Below are 16,479 nucleotides of genomic sequence, written 5' to 3'. Positions count from 1 at the left end.
GCCACACTATACCTGGATCAGCTGATCAGCAAAACCCTGCCGTGACTACAAAGCTGGAGAGACAGACCACTGATATATCCCTTCTCACTAGATATCAATTTATGTTTAAACTATGAAATTATAGCTAATCTATGAAATTATAATCTATGAAATTCCGGAGCGACTTTTCTAACCAGCGACCCATGTCTCTTCGCAGGAGCACTTCACTATTTTTCTGTTTTAACGGTGACTACACCTCGTTTCAAAACAATACTCAACGATTCGTGAAGCCGTGGTGTCAGTTTCACCTGCCATGTGAGTTCACGTGAGCCGATCACGTGGTTTTTATTTTTTTTAGAAAAGTTGACCCGTCGCATCCGAGAAACATAAAATTAATTTGTGATGGCCTTAATAAACTTTAGAAAGTATAAGAGTTGATCTGAGTGAACGTGTAAAACTGCGGATTGGATGTAAGTGTTATTTGTAAACTGTGGGTGTCCTTGAATCGACTCTTTTTCCGGGATCATATACGCCATATATTAATCGGAAATGACTTTGCAGGGCTGCTGCCACCAGACAAAGAAGCCGAGAAAGCTGATACTTGGTGTCCAAAGTCCCACACACAGTACAGCCTTGAACTATCTAAAGACATATAAGTTGTTCAAAAATTCTTGTTGTAGCTTGAGTAATCCCGTCCGATTTTGGAGCCCGTCCGATATTAGGTGAGTTACTCTATACGAGCATGAAAGTATATTTTTAGAGCAATGACCTCATGATAAAATCTTAGTTATCCGAAGCCATACAGCTAGTGGTCAATGAAAGCTGTGGGTACACTGTGGCTAACACATCAGTAAAATATTCCCTCCTGTTTTTATAGCATATTTCGTTATATTACTTAGTTACCACAAAAGTAATAATATTTTGTAAAGTGTTACTTCCAACACTGTGTACTTGAATGCATTTCTATCAGCTTATTAGTCAGCCTTTACACACAAAAGACAATGCCTTCAGCTACCACATGCCTACCTGGTAAACCAGAACTGGGACATGTGTGTGCTACTCATGTAGGTGCTAAGAGTCATCACAGGCATAATCCTCCTGGGGCAGGACTAGCTAGTATAACCCACAGAAAGGTGTACCATAATTATCTCATGTGAATGTGTGGGCAGCCCAAGTCCCACCTATACCTTCACCCACTACATATGCTATACCAGAGCTATGGATGGTTTGCTTCCCCAGTTGTCACCAGGTCCCTATTTAACAGCTGGGTAGGCTAAAGCAATGTAAGTATAATTTCTTTCTCAAGGAAACAACTACAGCAACTGGGCATCAAACATTTCAATTACCAAGCTCTGACCACTTGGCTATGCTGCCTCATTCACACACACACACCAAACACACACACACACACACACACACACACACACACACACACACACACACACTACACAACATTAAATGACCATAATTGATACTCAGTTTAGAATGTGCCTATGCAAATTCTTCCCTGTATATAGTACTGATTGTGCCTACTAAAGGTAATGGATTCGATAGTGACAGACTGTTAGCAGCTATAGTAGTATTTTGTGATTCAAACCATCTAATAATGCATGCATGGGTCAAAGCAATAGTAAAGTAAAAGTTCTTCCAAGCATTGGCGACCAAAGACTAGTGGGAAAAGGTCGAATCACTGACTTTTTCCTTCGATCTTAAAAAAGGATATTTCAATTACTTTCATTTTTTGTTCAAATATTCTTCTAATACCCTTCTTTCATGACAATAAGTATGAAGTTGGGATGGCAAGTAGATCATGAGTTGTGGCTACACATGTAATTTTACATGCTACCGGGGGTATAAGTATGAACACTACTATAACAATACAAACTTTTAAATTAAATTATAGTATGGAATCTCATCAGAACGTGGCCGAGTTGCACAGTTGGAAGCATAGTATAGGAGTATCATAAGGTGATTAAACAGAAGTACATATCAATACTCTCGATTTCTGAAGCCACACCAATATCCCCTATTGTTATGCATATCGATGCAGTTATGATAACATGATTTTGTTGCAAACACCATCAGGAGTCCATAATAGAGATTTTATGAACTCCCAATGCCATGTAATTGGAGGGTTTAGTAGCAAATTATCTTATGAAAGGTTTGACAAAATTGTGGAAACTTCATTATGAAGTTGGAGGGTAAATCATTACTTATTCATCAAATTCACCAATTCGTCAACTAAACTTTTCTGTTATTCTGTAGGACATCTGTACATATCATATCAGCAGACACTACAGAATAACAGAAAAGTTTGGTGGAGGAAATATTTTATTTGGTGGAGAATTTGGTGAATAAGGAATGATTTACATTGGAACCTATCTAAGCCGGTCAAAACTTAGGCCCAGTCACCTTCAGGCAAATGGCTGCTTTTGACAGGTGGATTAGTGTATAGATATCTCATTTGGAGAATGTATAGTTAGCCCTTATAAGGTGGCCTTTCTATACAGTCACTGTACTAAATCAAAACCCTACAACTTCATAATTTTAATAGAGGCCTATTGTGAAGTTTCCACAATTCTGGCAAACCTTTCTCTTACAAAACTTACAGATAATTTGCTACTAGACCCTCCAACTATGTGGCATCAGGAGTTCATAAAATCTCTATTATGGACTCCTGGTGGTAAAATCATGTTGTTATCATAACTGCATCGATACACATAACAATAGGGGATATTGGTGTGGCTTCAGAAATCGAGAGTATTGATACTTCTGTTTAATCACCTTATAATACTTCTATACTATGCTTCCAACTGTATGTGTATTGCAACTTGGCCACGTTCTGATGAGATTCCATACTATAATTTAATTTAAAAGTTTGTATTGTTATAATAGTGTTCATACTTATACCCGGTAGCATGTAAAATTACATATGTGACCTAATTTTAGAAAACCGTCAATATCTGCACAATTTTCAAAATGCATTTTATTTGTTCTTTGTTTTCTACAGGGACAGAGGAATGGACTAGCCAAGTTTCAGCTTCCTAAGTTAAGGAGCGTTAGAAATACAGCACTAGACAGCCGGACGAGCAAATAATTTGATATGTACAGAAGCTATCGAGAAAAGAATCTACAGGCGCTTACATAAACCATCATAACTTACTGATACAACGACGTACGGAACTGAATCTTGGCTCATTGTGTTCGCCATAAATTTGTGCATCCACCAAGGTATAGTTTTTTCCCCAGGCATGCTTCTTTGTTCGAGAAGGAAGGCAAATTCACTGAAAAATGATCGTCGGTAAATTCTTTCATCACTGCAACGTAAACAAACATCTGTAACTTTGGAATCGTCTCGTATATGGAGATGCAACAAAGATGTTTGTACTCCCTATGGACAGGCGAACACGATGATGCCCAGGATTTATTCATTGGCGGCTTAATTCGCCCACCAGCAAGGCGATAAAAACTTGCATAATATTTTTTTCTAGAACTTGCATTTTTTACCAATAGTTTTTAAATGCGTTTTATTACAAAAGTACTGTTGTGCGTATATTGACAGTTTTCCAAAATTCGGTCACATATGTAGCCACAACTCATGATCTACTTGCCATCCCAACTTCATACTTGCTGTCATGAAAGAAGGGTATTAGAAGAATATTCAAACAAAAAATGAAAGTAATTGAAATATCCGTTTTTGAAAAAACATAAGATAAAAGGAGAAAGCCACATTTTTGTGGTTTGACCTTTTCCTTTGAGTAATTATAATGCATTGTATACCACCTGAAAGAGAATTTAATAAACATTCCGAAAAGCAAAACAGAAAGGTTTTATGACAGTCACTGACAAAGTAATGACCATTTTATTAAACCAGTGTAGTATTTTGTAATAAACTTGGAGTGGTCATATCTTAAAGGGAGATCAATAGAATGGGTCAAATTTTGGTGTGAGAAAGTTTCTTAGTAGAGTTCATGTCTATATATGCCAAATTTCATGAAAATCTAAAAGGGTCAGGATTTTTTTTTGTTGATTTGGTATGGAATGACCCTAGCAGCTGTTGCTTCAAGCCACTAAATAGATATAATGTGCTGTGGTGGATACCCAGTATGCAAATTCATAGAGTAGATTACTACACAACACATCAGTGCTGAGCTTTTACTCAATATGCTTCACACATCACTGTGCCTTGGCACTTTTTAGTCACACACATTAGGGTATAAAGCTGCAGCTACCACCAGGATCAGGTAACACAATTAAGCAGGACACATGTGCATGCATAGATTCTGTCTTAAGAGCCTCTGAGATTAAAACAACTTTTAACTTGCTAAATGTTTAATACATGCCCCTGACATGCAGATACTAGTAGAGTTTTGGTATGCACATAGCGTGTGAGATAGCAACAAGAGGAGAACTGTCGCTAACCAACCCCTAGCAAATGGGCTAAAACTGTTGATTCACGACTTTTGCTGCTCATCTCATGCTGCACAGCTACTACATATTAACAAGTGTAATAATGACAGAAGCCCACTAAACAGGTGAGTAGGGTGTGGTTGGTGAGGTTTCAACACTATTAGTGGTGTTCCATATAAGATAATTTTGAATTTCAGCACTGTTACCACACAACCTAGCAGAACAAAGAAATACAGCAGGTAGCTATAGTTTATGTGCAGCATTCAACCAAAAGTAGGTCTACAAAACATTTGAATATAGTTATGTGTAATTCATAACCACCAACCTTCTCTGATGTCATTACTTATGCAGTTTATTAGCAAATAGCTAGCTTCAGAAGAACTTTACTCCTCGTGCAAGTCCATGCAGATTGCCAGCTTCTAGCTACATGTCACATCTAGATCTACGGTTGGTCCCATAATGTTATTTAGGCCTACAGGTCTCCACATCTCTAGTAAATCTGTAAAATATTTTGGTCAACATAAAAATTACTAGACTGTCATATGCATGGATGGAAGCCATTTAACTGTAAACCAACATTACAATCAATAAACCACCTGGTACGTAGTACACATACATACATAGCTTAAATCCCTACTCATCTCAAGAGTCTGTAATATACATGAAAGCTAGCTTACTGTCATATACATTACATACACCTGTATACTTGCCCATTGGCAGTGACACAAAGACTAACACCTGTTGGTTTTAGCCACTAGCTACTGATTGTGGGAGAGACACCATACATTTGGTGGTGAATACCCTAGACAAAATTTAAGAATGGAGGACCTTAGTGGATTATATATTTAGCTAATAATTATATGTGCATTAGCTGCATCATACTGTCTACATTGCCTACATTACCTGATACATGCATGCATGCGGTGCAAAAAGTTGCAACTTTAATAGTTTTACTCAAATTATACATATAGTCAGTATTCAATGGCTCAAACCTTGAGAGGGTACAGTATAAGAAACCTTATAGCAAAGTTAGGCTTATTGCTCAAATCCAACTGTGTATAAAAGACTGATAGTCACTGTTAACAGTATTTCTATAAAGTTCGAACAATATTATAGGCAGAGCTGGATTCTTCAAAGAAATTATTATTATAATTGACCAAAAGCACTTCAAAACATTTGAATATAGTTATGTGTAATTCTTCAAGACTATGAATATGACTATGATGTCATTACTTTTGTACTTTTTTGGCAAATGATTTTTTCTGTGAATGTTCATGTCAGTGGAGCTTCACTCCAGATTCAAGTCTACGTACATTTTGGCAATTCCAAATATCCAGTAAATAATCTCCACTCTTTGGTCGGTCATGGATGAAGTACACATATAATTATACTGTAATTGTGACCTCCCCAGTCTCAGTTTAGGCTTTTTACAGCCTAAAATGATGTGATATCATCACTATAGTACGTTCGCAATGAGCTGAATCCTCAAAAACAATTAATAACTTACAATTGCTACATCGCACGGGCCTCCTGTATTGCTCGATACGTAGTGTTTCACAATCCACTAAAAATATATTAAAAGCACTTCATTCAAATGTAAGACACTCACAATAACACTGTAAAGTTTCTCCACACATTTTCAATGAGGGAAGCCTCTAAAGTGCGGTCCTTTGATGTTCATGTTGGCACATGTTTGTGGCGAAGCCAGACGTCACACTCCCGCCCTCAACACACATGATTTCACCATCCATTACGTAAGAGGGCTGTAATACACTTTTGCAAGAAAAATAATTTAACAGTTTTTGTATGTGTAAAACAGAGTTGCATGAGTAAAAGAGCTGGAGTGACTTTTGCATTGTATTTAGAAGATAAGTGGCCTACTTATGTTCAGGGAAAAAAAACTTCTCCAGCCTCAAAAAGAGGAAAATCCCAAATTATAACAGCTCAAAATCTGCTAGCATTGGTGTACCTGCAAGTGAGCCAAACAACATGTATTTTACTTCACATTTACCACACAACTGCCCATTGTCTTCTATTCCCATTTAGTCAATTTGTCATTTTAATCCTTTTCTCATCACTTCGCCACACATGTACACAACTTTTCCAGCCGACATTTCGTTTTTGAAGTCACGTTCCCACAAAACTCTAAAAGTTTCAAATGAAATAATACTGTTTGTATGAATTTGGGCTGATAGTACCTGTAGTGACTTCCAAAAACTCCTACACTGATCAAATATACAAAGGATGGTATGTTCAACTTCAGCTAGCATAGTAAAGCAATAATATTTTTTATTAAAGTGCACACATTTACGTACACTTCATCTGTATTTTCATGTACTTCACAAAGTTTATATCAGCTACCCGATGACTCCTGGGGAACAACACCAAGTTGTAACACCAATGCTGCAAATATCAAACAATCTTACATCAGATGAAGTATGCCCAGAAGACTTGGACCCCCTGCTGCTAGTGGAAGAGTCATTAATACCACCATTGCCACCATTACCATCTTCACTATCACTGCTGATTTGGATGAGGAATCGCTCTAGAAGTTCTTTATTGCCCAAGTCTCATTCAAGTACACAACTGGTCTTTCCTTCAGTTCTGTTGTACCTTGTTCGTCTTTGATGGACTATGTAGGGCTGCTCATAGTATGCCCTGCGTATATGTATAGTGACTTGTACTTAAATCCCACATCACTCAACACTCTTTAAAGCTATGTTCTACCCCTAGAGAAAACACCATCATTCTTAAGCTTGGCCTAAGATGGAATATGTGACAAAGTTCCAGGGTTCAAAATTTAACTTACCAAATCTTTGAGAGCTATAGATTTTCCTTCCTTCCTTCCTTCTGTACAATGAATGGATCTTCCATCTAATGGAATCTCGGTCAAAACTGTCTGCATCAACACGGACTTGTGAATGTTTGTACCTGATGATTACAATCGAGTGGGCTTGTGCAAAGTGCTTTTTGTACCTTTACTTGGTGTAAACAAACCACCTTTCTTGCGGTACTCCATTCTAACTCTTACAATGGACATCTTTGAAATCCCTGCGTGGCATAATGCATGCCATAACCCAGCAAAGAAGGTATTACCGGTGGTCTTTGAGATTCTCTCCTTGATGTTGACGAAAAATTTACACTTCTTTGCTTCTTGCTTAAAGTATTCCCATAGTTTCATAAGTAGATACTTCGTTTGGCTGTTTAACCTCTTTCCAAGAAGGTTTCACTCCACACTTGCTGACACTGCACTGGACGTCATATTCTCGACAATGAAGTGCACTCCCGTAACCTGAGCTTACGAATAAATGTGTCATGAACATCATGTTTAAAGCCTTTGATCTCACATGGCTTGTTAATTACCAACCCAGGATTCAGCTCAACGCGAACATACTATATACTATAGCTACGTTTGTTTTGCTTGCTCAGATGATTGCTTTTTCAATTAAATGTAAACCAACATTACAACCAATATGTCACCTGAGCGATAACCATGGAATGCTAGGATGACATCAACTTTAGTCACTACACTATATGTTTTAATCCTGTTATATAACTGTAATGGAATATATTTATTTCATGGTCCTATGCCTATATACACTAGGGGAAATTCTTATGGTGTACATTTACTCATAGTCACTTACACTTTCTTTATTATATTCATGAAGTGCATTATTGCTTTTTAATTAACTCTTATCTCCTAGCAACCAAGTGCAGGTTATTTTATTGCTCAGTAATCAGCACCATTGATCTTTGCATGGTAATCATATATTATAATTGTAAAACTCACAAAAATTTGAGTTGATTGCACTTTTTGCATTGGTATGTTTTTAATCATTACAACAAATCCAGATGTGTCCTTGTAGTATACACAACATAATGCGTGCAATACTTTGATCTACATACCCATACAGGATAGAACTATCTATGTGTGTTGATTTTTATATAGTTCAAAGCCTAAAGGGATAAGTATCATCACTGTGTGCCATAGCTTCTTTTTTCTGTAGCACAGTATACAGTAACTGAGTAATACAGTGTAGTTGGTTTAAACACAATTCTGGCATCATGTAAATTAAATTTTAAAAGTAAAATGGAGCTTCCTTAGTATAACAATTCATATACCACTAAAAAGTCATTGCAATGTATACATCAGCAGCATAATATGGGTTGTAGTCTTACATATCATTGTAGAGACACCCTTGGTTGCATGGCAGTGCCAAAATTTTTTATCCAAAATGTGATAACTATGTTGAGAACCAAGTGTTGGCTCAGTATTACACTTAACTATTACACATATGTATAAAACCTGCAGTATCCAGGAAGTTGACAGCTGCATTTTCACTAGTCATGAATGTGGTGAATACTCATTTTATATACATTTCTTGTAAATATTAAAACAATTTACTGCAATGTGACACTAACAGGAAATTGTACAGAAAATGCTCAAAAACATTTCCTACATGCTGACACAAGCAGGAAATTTTACTTTTTGTGCAGCACCATAGTCCTGTTTAGCATTTAGCCTTTTATAATGTGCCAACCACATGTTCCATGGAGTAAAGAGCCAAGAAGCCTCTAGTCTAAATCTGAAGGAGTGATTCGCAAGAAGCCTGGCCTGAAATGTTGTAGATCATTAGTAAAATCTGGATGAGTTAAAGACAATGAAGATCTTATGAAATTTTTGAAATCTTACAGATTTCAAAATCTTGTCCCTGGTTTTGTCAGGTTTGTCAATCCCTCGTCTGAATCAGTGAAGTATCGCTAGATGTAATGCACTACTATGGTTGAAAAGAATTTATTGCTATCACTTGTACATTGAGAGTTCATCAAGAAGCAAGGAAAGCCAAGATGAACAGCAATATCACTATAACTTTTGAATAAAGCACTTGCGGAACAATTCACACATTTTATTTGTTATACTCATCAAGAGAAGCCTAATGACACCTTGTTTTTAACCTATGAATGAAGTAGTATCAACAAATTCGCACAGCCGTACAAGACAACTACGTACTTACAGTTCCTTGTGGAGAAAACAGTAGCTAAAGATTGATATACTCTAATAGAACAGTCACTGCATGTTGAATTATCCAAATAGAATATTCACAGGTGCATTAATACCCTAGTAGAACAGTCAAGATACTATTTTCTAGTAGTATATGTTGGACATAATGGGGCACAACTGGGCATAAGTGGAGCATAATAGGGGAAATTTTGGAGCATTGCTCACAAGCATAATGGGCTCAGGCCTAAAACTAAGTATTAGACAGTGATACATGTAAGAAAAGCACCAAGAACACTTGATTTAACTGTCAGAAATCTTTTAACATATTTTAGATGGCAGTAAGGAATTTTTTTGTTGTCAATAAAGTGATTTGTCACCATTTGTCTCATAATACTAACACCACTGCTTTAGAGAAACATAACAATGCATGAACAACTGTAGCATAATATAGTATATAATAAAGACGCACTTTAGAAATGTTACTCTTCAGGATGTGTAGTCAACATTCCAAGCATCATTGTGGGACAGGAGAGATGTCACAGCTACTAATTGTGAAGCAGGGTACTGGATGTATCTCTGATAAGCATTACTGTGCCAGTGCTACGTGTTTTGATAGGATTCCTGCTGCTGCTGTTGTAGTGGCTGTTCCAATGTGAAAGCTATGCCTTGAATAATGAGTATTATCCTCCCCTGCATCTAGTAAAAGTTGGTGAACTGTAGAGGTGAGTAGGGATGTGTTAAAGGTCTAAAGCAGCCAAGGTTAAATAATGGCCTACATCTGCTTTCAAGTGAGACAAAATTCATGTACTTGTGGAACACTTTCAAAGGAGAGGTAGAAGTGTTTGTATCTGAGATGGATATAGAGTGACCATGACAAAAAGGTCTGTCTTTGATTGGCAAAGAGTTACAGTGAGCAAGCTGGGATGAACTGTGATGTCAGACCAGCAGAAGCCAGATGGGCTAAGGTCAATTTGAGAAGAGGATGTTAATCTACTGGCTCTGCAAACAAGATGCAAAAATTCATCATCTGTGCGGTCCTTCGTGCCATGTTCGAGTTGAGAAAGACTAATTACAGTGCTGTAAACTTTACTTGTTGTGCGCAACACTCGCTGGGAAGAATCCACATGTATAGTGTTGGGTTTAAGGCTGGAAGAAAAGAAACTTTGAATTTAGAGCAAAATGCATTAAACTAACACATTGATAAACTCAACAAGTTGATGAAACCACACCTAGTAGTTGACAGTGGTCTCTTAGCTGAGTGAGGTGTGTATTGGCAAAATAAGGGCTGTGTCTGGTAGGAGATGGGCCAGGATCTGGAATTGGCAGATCTAAAATCAAGATAGGGCATCAGCAATAATATTAGTTGTACCAACAATATGGGTAACCATGACATTTATGTGACGTGTAGCACAAAATTACATTGAATGTACAAAAGTCATGAGTTCCTGCACCCTTGTGCCATAATATTATATGAACTGCAAGGATGCTAGCAGTGATGACTTTCTCTCTTCAGAAATTCTAGCTGTCGTGGTGACTGTATCCAGGACAATACCTAGAAAGATTAGGAACCCTCAACCTTTTCTTCTTTCACTGGGGCATTGATCTTATGTCATAAGGAAAGCATGTGATTAAATTTTGCTGGCAATTGTCACTATTAACTGGACCTGCGCAATAAATTATAAGAAAATCATCAAGACAGTGTCGATTAGCGAGACAATGGATGAATTTCATAATAACAAAAAGTGCTCCTAGCAACCTAATTTTACAATATTTGTAGGCATAAATATCTATATTAATCTCAAAATTTTAAAAAGATAGCATATATAGGTCATGAGATATGACATTTTAAAGTTTGTCTTTTTTCCATACATTATCTATCTATGGGAGAGGGCAACAGTTGCCCTTCTGGGCAATCACATAGATAATGTGTGGGAAAACAATAAATTCAATTAATGTCATTTCTCAATTTAACATTATTTGTATATAGATCATGAGATATGACATTTAGAAATTTGTGGTTTTCCCTTACATTATCCATGTGATTGCCCAGAACGTTAACACAATGCATTCTTTAGATCTATTTTGCTGAGTAAAGTTCCTGTACCAAGCTGATTAATTATAGTGTATGCATCATCAGCAGAGCAGTAGGTTAATGTGTAATTGAGGGGGTCAATGTATTATTATTAATGCTAAGCTCATCCAAGCACCTCAGCTCAGGATTTGAAGCACCATCTGTTATTGACACCAGCCTCCAGAAATAGATGGCTGATGGCCGTATCATCGGACCTTATGATTCCCTGCCTTTCCCACTCTTTTGCTGTTCTAGTTTGGGTATCATCCCCAAGCATGATGAAGACTGAAGAGTCATTTATCATCTGTCTGCCCCCTATGTATGTGGAAAATGAGGTCAAGTATAGCCTATACAATAACTGTGTTGCAAGTCAGAAATCAGCTGCCTAACAAATGATCAGCTAGTTTGCACTCGAGTGTGGATGGTTGTATGCCGTCCTGAGCATTAATAATTCAGCACCTTGACTCACAGAGCCTACCAAGATAGTTGGTAGAGCCACATTTGTCACAGGCATGAAGAAATGACAGTGGGTTGGGTGCAAGTGAAAGTGGAAGTATTGAAGGTAGCAATGGATGGCTTTCCAGTGTTGGTGTGTCCCCTTCTGCTGACAAATTTTCCTTGCCTGCATGAAAAGGATAATGAAGGTGTCAATCTAGGAAGTGAGAGGTGTTTCACAGTTGGTCTTGTATTACTACTGATGCCTGTGCACACTCAAGCCACAGGCACAGGTCATAATGGCATACGTTCCATGCATGGCAAGTTAGGGTTGGCTGCCATTAGGGTACGGAACTGAATATCGTACAGTGACCATGCTGAATACCCTATTAGCCATGAACATGATGCGTTTATAGCCGAGCAGTTCCAGTGCTCTTGAAAGGTTGTGTGCAACTATGGTGTATAAGCAGAGAATGCATAATAGTTATTTATCTGCAATGAAATAGCATCTCAAGGTTTACAGAATCACAGAATTTTTCCAAAAAAAATATAATAATATTCATATCTGTTATACTGTAATTTGCTTTATTTTCTTCAAACAACTCTTAACATTATCATTTTCGTGTAGAAATATTTTTGTACGATTTACAGTGGAACCTCTCTTATCCGGGCAGTCTGGTGCATGGTGCTGTCCATATCTCAGAAATGTCCGTAGCTAAGAAATACATGCTAATACACTAAAGTAACTGACTTAAATCAGTTGTTATTGCTATCAGTTATAAAGCTTAATGGGTAGAGGAGGAAGCAGTCATGGTCACTCCCCTTGGCTGCAAAAATGTATTATCACCTAGCAACCAAGTGGTAGTTATTATTAGTAGAATAAATGAACCATCTAACAGGTAAACAGCAACCCTTAGGCTCCCTCCTTGTGTTCTTTCATCTAGCCCAAACTTCATCATGGTCAATAGACTACAAGCCACATGACTACTTAGGCTGTCCAGACAATGGAGGTGCCTGAATAATAGAGATCTGGGTAAGTGAGGTTCTTACACGTTTACATGACTACTCTATTAGAGTATCTTGAGCACTGGTAGCTACAGTGAAGAAAGATTTAGCTGTTGACATTTTGTGTCTTATTTCAAAGCCAATAAAAATTATAGCTGGAGTAGTAAAGGTAGTAAGCCACAAAGTCAATGCTTAGAGTCTTTGGCTAGTAATTCTTAATAGATATATTTGTGCACAAAAGAAATTTGTGGAAAAATTTTGTGTATAATTGTACAAAAAAGAAATTTGTGGAAAAAGACTCTGTATACTTTTATGCACATGAACATTAAATTACAGTATGATCTATTGTGTATGACATACTCATTGACAAGTTGACCGCATTAACCTGTTCCTAGGCTTGCTTTAAAATGGCCTGTTATACTTTTGAGTATGACTGTTGTATTAGAGTAAGTGACTGCTCTATTAGAGTATCTCAACCTTATTTCTACAAAGTGTGAATAATCTGGTGAGATTGGCCCCAGAAGCAGTAAAAAACAATATTAATAAGGTGTAGTGTATTCATGTTTTACTGTATTTTTGGAGTGCACCTGATTGTGCATCTTCATTAAAATTTTTGAAAATCATCCTATTATGCTGGCAATATGCTTGATGATGTTTTTTCTAGCCTATCATGCTTAACAGTATGCCAGCATAATTGGCACAAACCTACAGCTGCTCCTCTACCCTTGCTTTTGTATTTACTTGTTTTATAAATACTGTCAGGCAATTGCTTACCCACTTTTTCTGGCATAAACACATACTAGTGCAAAAAAGAGTCCATAAGGACATAATCAACGATAGGTTGAAGAGAAAATTTTCACAACTAATTAAGAGCAAGTACAGATTACAGTCTATGCATTACTACATAACAGCTATTTTATGGTTACCAGTTACTAATACTCTTGTAAATACATGGCAGCTAGCTAAACTGCTTTTACAAAAGGTCATACCTTGCTTTATAAAATAACAGTGTTCATGTTAGTTATAGAACATGATGGAAAAAAGGAAAACAAAATACTATATAAACAGTTACACAATAAGACCTTTATACCATATGAACTGAAAGCCTATATGTATATACCTTATGAGCACTAGATATCCGTAATGAATACTGATATGGAGTAAATTATGTGTGTATGTTTGTAGGTATTGCATAGGGATGTCCTATTGGACGGTAATTATCTTGTACTGGTATTTGTACTATTGTTGATAGCCAATAATAAAATTCTTGTTATTATTAGGTATTGGCCACAAGAGAATGGTAGAACCTAGTGGAGGATATGACTATCAATTTGTGGAGACACCAGCTGATTTTATGATGTGTGTAATCTGTCATCGTCCCAGCAGAGAACCATTTCTCAGTGTATGTTGTGGTCATACATTTTGTAATTCTTGTCTTTGTGGATTAAAGCAGAAAACTGATTCTTGTCCAATGTGCCGTAGCGAAGAATTTGTTACAATCCCAAACAAACAAGTAGATCGGCTTGTTAGGGGTCTTCGTGTATTCTGTACAAACAAAGAAAAAGGCTGTGAATGGCAGGGTGAAGTGAATGATATTGTCAGTCACATTGAAGACGGAAACGGGTGCCATTTCCAAGAGGTGAAATGCCCTTTTGAGTGTGGAAAGTGTTTGCAACGACAAAATCTCATCAGTCATGTTCAGGATGAATGTGTACGTCGCAAGGTAGAATGTCAGTATTGCCACATTACTGAAGAATATCAGTTTGTCAGTGGTGAACATAAGGAATTGTGTCCCAAGTTCCCTTTACCTTGCCCTAACAACTGCAATGCTGGTACCATACCTCGTGAAAGCATTGATGAACACAGGAAGATATGTCTTTTTGAAGAAGTCACCTGCATCCTTGCATGTGGAACATATTTGCAACGACAAGATTTAACTTCCCATGTGCAGACACAGTGTCCATGTCGCAAAGTCAACTGTCAGTATTGCAATGTTGTAGGAGAATATCAGATAATTGAAGGTGATCACAAGAAGGAGTGCCCAAAATTCCCAGTACTCTGTCCCAACAAGTGTGATGTTGGCAGAATTCCAAGAGATGATGTAGATGAGCACTTGAAGACATGTCCTTTAGAAGTAATTCAGTGTGAATATCACATGATGGGCTGTCATGAAAAAGTTGCTCGTAAGGATCAGGAAAAGCACAACAAAGAGAAAGTTGAAGAACACTTGTCATTTACTAAGGATGCTCTGATAATGAAAGTTGGACACACAAGTAAAGAACAAGCAGATACTGTAGACTCTCTTACTGTAGAGCTTCAAGAAACAAAAAATGCACTTGCAGTGGTCAAAAATGAATTAGCTGCAACACTAGAAAATCTAAAACTTACTAAACAAGAGTTTGAACAAGCGTTTGCTACTGTGCAAGAAAACCTAGTTAACACCCAACACCAGTTGGCTCATGCTAAAGATGTACTCAGAGATTCTCAACAAAGAACACATGATGAGCTTGTACAGAATTTTGTTTCCACAGAAAGACACTTCAATAAGAAAACTGCAGACATTGAAAATAGACTACAAAATCTAGAAAAGACTCACCAAATTGATTATACACAATTCAACAAGTGGTACAAGAAAATTTATACCTTGAGTTCAGAAATGACATCTGGTAACCAGGTTGTTCCAGTGGTCGTCTGCATATCAGGTTATACAAAGAAGAAGAGTGATAAAGTTGCCTGGTACAGTGATCCATTCTACACTCATCACAAGGGGTTCGAAATGTGTATAAGTGTATCTTTTAATGGACAAGACATGTTAGTTGGATTACTGCTTAAGAAGGGTCCATATGATGAACACTTAAAGTGGCCATTAAAGGGACGATGTGAAGTAAAGCTGTTAAACCAAATTAATAACAGTGAACATCATTTGGAAACTGGGAATTATTGTGATCATGGCTGTAACAGAGTTAATATTGGAGAGAGGAGCACTACTTATCTGTGGTACAAGGATAAATTCATTTGTGATGCAGACCTTCACAAGATCACTACTACATGTCAGTACCTCAGAGATGACACAGTTTTCTTTCGCATAGATTATATATGTAAGGTAGCTCAAGGGTGTATGTAGCATACACGTAAGCAATTAACAATTTGTAACAAACAATTGACAACAACAATTAACAATATGCAATAGTCCTATTTGTCTGTTACATACATAACTGTACTATTTGTGAGAACTAACTACCTGTGTAGTAATTGAATTCTTTATTACTTACTGTAGTTGTATAGTTATTCAACAGCATAATTATTTGCATTTGCATACACTGTGTACATTATGAGCTCATTGTACTAGCATACAGAAAAACACATGTACATCATTATATACACTGGTATGTTATGGTTATAAGGTGTTCGTGTACCTAACTAACTACCTTTATTATTTTACTATAGTCTGTCCGCGTTCACCTGAGCCCTCGTTTCTTGTTAATAACTCTTGTTACATGGGTCAGCTGCCCAAACATTTAGTAGCACTGTGAATCCCTTTAAACTCCGGAAGTGTTAGTCAAAAAAGCGCTTTAAT

General features: G+C 37.1%; 2 protein-coding genes across 5 annotated transcripts; one reads left to right on the top strand and one right to left on the bottom strand.

Annotated features, from left to right (window-relative positions):
- Window positions 1–317: 317 nt before the first annotated feature.
- Window positions 318–16,159, top strand: LOC136263275 (TNF receptor-associated factor 2-like). Its single transcript, XM_066057785.1, has 3 exons — window positions 318–449; window positions 541–701; window positions 14,183–16,159. Exon 3 carries the CDS (start codon window positions 14,200–14,202, stop codon window positions 16,024–16,026), a length of 1,827 nt encoding a protein of 608 aa, XP_065913857.1. The 5' UTR covers window positions 318–449; window positions 541–701; window positions 14,183–14,199; the 3' UTR covers window positions 16,027–16,159.
- On the bottom strand, window positions 5,404–7,985 carry LOC136263276 (uncharacterized). 4 transcript variants are annotated; one of them, XM_066057788.1, is made up of 9 exons: window positions 7,486–7,985; window positions 7,366–7,440; window positions 7,199–7,320; window positions 6,816–7,150; window positions 6,705–6,760; window positions 6,588–6,652; window positions 5,999–6,534; window positions 5,897–5,953; window positions 5,404–5,845 (listed from the first exon to the last, which is right to left on the bottom strand). In XM_066057788.1, exons 1-4 carry the CDS (start codon window positions 7,568–7,570, stop codon window positions 7,106–7,108), a joined length of 327 nt encoding a protein of 108 aa, XP_065913860.1. In that variant the 5' UTR covers window positions 7,571–7,985; the 3' UTR covers window positions 5,404–5,845; window positions 5,897–5,953; window positions 5,999–6,534; window positions 6,588–6,652; window positions 6,705–6,760; window positions 6,816–7,105. The 4 variants fall into 4 exon arrangements, with proteins under 4 accessions (XP_065913860.1, XP_065913862.1, XP_065913858.1 ...); XM_066057790.1 differs by having other exon boundaries at window positions 5,404–5,823; XM_066057787.1 differs by having other exon boundaries at window positions 5,405–5,845; window positions 5,897–6,534.
- Window positions 16,160–16,479: the final 320 nt, after the last annotated feature.

The sequence above is a fragment of the Dysidea avara genome, chromosome 8, assembly GCF_963678975.1.
Source record: "Dysidea avara chromosome 8, odDysAvar1.4, whole genome shotgun sequence".
Lineage (NCBI taxonomy): Eukaryota > Metazoa > Porifera > Demospongiae > Dictyoceratida > Dysideidae > Dysidea > Dysidea avara.
This window is presented reverse-complemented; position numbering and strand designations above follow the sequence as displayed.